This window comes from Capsicum annuum, chromosome 8 (assembly GCF_002878395.1).
Source record: "Capsicum annuum cultivar UCD-10X-F1 chromosome 8, UCD10Xv1.1, whole genome shotgun sequence".
NCBI classification, from domain to species: Eukaryota; Viridiplantae; Streptophyta; class Magnoliopsida; order Solanales; family Solanaceae; genus Capsicum; species Capsicum annuum.
In genome coordinates, this window is record NC_061118.1 from 74,880,326 (window position 1) to 74,883,733 (window position 3,408).

At 36.6% G+C, this 3,408-nt stretch overlaps 1 protein-coding gene across 1 annotated transcript; it reads left to right on the top strand.

Annotated features, from left to right (window-relative positions):
- The first annotated feature begins 251 nt into the window (after nt 1-251).
- Nucleotides 252-1,915, top strand: LOC107838957 (probable sugar phosphate/phosphate translocator At2g25520). The gene has a single exon (XM_016682254.2). The coding sequence runs from the start codon at nt 485-487 to the stop codon at nt 1,538-1,540; it is 1,056 nt and encodes a 351-aa protein (XP_016537740.1). The 5' UTR covers nt 252-484; the 3' UTR covers nt 1,541-1,915.
- Nucleotides 1,916-3,408: the final 1,493 nt, after the last annotated feature.

Genomic DNA, 3,408 nt, shown 5'->3' on the forward strand with positions numbered 1-3,408 from the left:
GAATTTCATTTTTGACGCGACTAAATAAGTATTGTATTCATATTTTATATGAATACATACTATTTGTAAAATTAAATACAACAGATATAAATCAAATACAACAACAATAAATAATAATTATATAAAATACGATTATAAAAAGTAAATTTTATAAAAAAATACTGTTATTTTTTAAAGATACCTTAAAAGAACTATTTTATAGCTATAATCAGTAATATAAGTACGTTTTTATCATTTTTCTTCTCTAAAGACGAGAGAAGAAATTAATCTTTCAAAGTTTAAAAAAACTCACTTTCGTCCTTCTCGCCTGCCACACCCTACCCCAACTCATCAAAAATAAAAAATTCCAAAAAATGAGGCTTTCACATTCACATAAAAAGTAAGACCTGCTCTTCCCATTCTTCATTTTCTCCTCTTGTCAAACTCTGCAAGTCTCCAAAACTCTCCCAAATCCCTCATAACCATCACCCTCATCAGCCCAAAAATGGGGAAAGACGCTGCGTTGTCGAATGGATTAGTGAAAAAGATTATTCTTTCCTATACATATGTAGCAATCTGGATCTTCCTCTCCTTCACTGTCATTGTTTACAACAAATACATTCTTGACCGCAAGCTCTATGGCTGGCCCTTTCCCATCTCTCTAACAATGATCCACATGGCCTTTTGCTCATCCTTAGCCTTCCTCCTTGTTCGTGTCTTCAAAGTTGTTGAGCCTGCTTCCTTATCTCGGAATATTTACCTCACTTGCATACTTCCCATTGGTGCCCTTTACTCCATTTCTCTTTGGCTCTCCAACTCTGCTTACATTTATCTCTCTGTTTCCTTCATACAAATGCTCAAAGCCCTTATGCCTGTTGCTGTTTATACCATCGGGATCTTGTTCAAAAAGGACACTTTCAAGAATTCCACCATGGGTAACATGATGGCAATTTCAGTTGGTGTTGCTATTGCTGCTTATGGTGAAGCAAAATATGATTCTTGGGGTGTTCTACTTCAATTGCTTGCTGTTTTATTTGAGGCTACTAGGCTTGTTATGATCCAGATTTTGCTGACTTCAAAGGGTATTAGTTTAAATCCAATTACTTCTCTCTACTATGTTGCTCCTAGCTGCTTGGTTTTCTTGTCAATTCCATGGATTTTTGTGGAGCTTCCAATTTTGAGAGAGAACTCCAGTTTTCAGTTTGATTTTGCTATTTTTGGAACTAATTCTTTGTGTGCGTTCGCGTTGAACTTGGCTGTGTTCCTGTTGGTGGGAAAGACTTCAGCTTTGACTATGAATGTTGCTGGGGTTGTCAAAGATTGGCTGCTTATTGCATTTTCCTGGTCAGTGATTAAAGACACTGTGACTCCAGTGAATCTCATTGGGTATGGATTGGCTTTCTTGGGTGTTGCATACTATAATCATCAGAAGTTACAGGCATTGAAAGCAAAGGAAGCACAGAAGAAAGTTCAGCAAGCAGATGAGGAAACAGGGAGATTGTTGACTGAGAGAGAATCTAATGGATCAGCTGATGGAAAGAAGGGTGATTCACCAGTCTAACTGTAGACTAAAAAGGGTATCCAATAAATCTTATGGACTCAAGCATTAGATTTGGGGTTTTTCTTCAAGTTGACTTATGCTTTTTGGAATGGATCTTGAGTATGTCTGTGGATGATCTGTTACTGTTCTTGGTATAGATCAGTTTCATTTCATACCTAAGGTTGTTTAGGATATATCTACATTTCTTTGTTTACACTGCAGATTTAATTCTTGTATCTTATTACTAGCTGATTTAAGATCTCGGATACCCTTATAGTTGTTTTGAGTTTCTGCTACTATTTGTACCTTTTCTACCTCTTTTTCACCTTTGTCTTTATGTTTGGGTACTTCTTGAGTCGTTGATGCTACCATAATTTATTTACAAGTTTCCCTTTATCAGATTTTCCCATTTAATCTAACATCCGGGAAAGGTTTGATGTATTGTGCTTGTAGATCTGCTTCATATGGTTCACAAATCATAACTGATCTGTGAATTCTTGCTTTTGAAGCAAATGGTTTTGCGTCAGGATTAGAGTGGAAGGTGAAATGAATTCTGTGGAAGTGGAGAAATTTAACGAGCCTAATTAATATTATGAACCGTCACCATTTTCTCTATGTTGGATTCTCATTAATGGTTGTTCCTTGCAGTAAAAATTTCCTTCTGTTTCAGGTGACTTTACTTGTTCTCAACTGTGCGGATTTAATGCATTATTACTAATGCATTTGAGACACATAATTGGTGGCTTAAAGTAGCTTTACTGTTATTTAACATCACAGTATGGTTGAGGGATTCCTATACTGTTGGAGCTATTACTTTGCTATTGAAGTTGAATTAGGCTCGAGATCCATTTCATTGTGTTATTTTGTTACACATGGTAGTAGAGCCAATCTATTTATGTTATTGTGTTCTCTAATGTTCTTTATATGATGTTATTGTATACTCGGATTGTCTGGACTTGGGCGTGTGGGGTGTTATTTTGTTCCATACTGGTTGAGTATTTGGGTGGTTGTTTCCTTGTATAGCCTTGCCATCTCCATTTCATGAGCTAGCTATTGGGGTTTAGTTGAACTTGAGGTTTATCCTTTATTGCCAACCAGTACAGCATCATGATTTTTATAAGCCTGTTGCTAGTTTTTCAAAAAAAAAAAGATTATCTAGTTGTCTCTATATAGTCAGAGACAGGTTTGTAGGTGCTTGAAGAGGATGTTCAAGGTATATGAGAAGGCAAGATAGATAGAGATGAGTGTAAAAGTTTCTTGGCAGAAATGCACTAGGAAATACAGCGTCTGCAAGGAGAAGGAACTTACTACTTATCATGCATCTTTTTAGGAGGTTAGAACTTAGTTAACATCCATTTTTATCTTCTACTTGGAGGGGAGGAGATGCTGATTGTTGAGGGAGGAGGATCTATAGACACATTGCTTGATATCTGGTAGTAAAAGACAAGATGATGTAATGCATTAAAGAGGTGGATCAGCATAGAGACAACCCATAAATGTTGGAGGAGGATTGGGCGAAGAGAGGCAATTGTTTGGCATTGTTAGACTTTTATTGTTCTTAATTTTTGATTATTGAATTGAATCAGTTATGCTCTTTCAGTGATCAGACTTGGAAGTGATTAGCACAGGCTAATGGCTTCAGTCTTCCCCATTTTTGAAAGTCCAGTTGTATTACTTACAAAGGCCACCACCTAATTCCCATATATATGCCAAAAAGGTGGTCCTCTGTCTGTTCAACTTGCACCTCACTATTTCTTGATAGTACAAGAAAGAGTGACAGAGACATTGCTATTGAAACCTCTCGAGATAGTAGTCATCTGCTCCTCCACATTTGTAATAAGAATCTGGAAGGAATCTTTCTTCATAAACTTCAGCCACCTCTCAAAAGC

Bases quoted from the DNA above. Each gene is read 5' to 3' on its own strand.
- LOC107838957 (XM_016682254.2), top strand. From the start codon at position 485: ATGGGGAAAGACGCTGCGTTGTCGAATGGATTAGTGAAAAAGATTATT.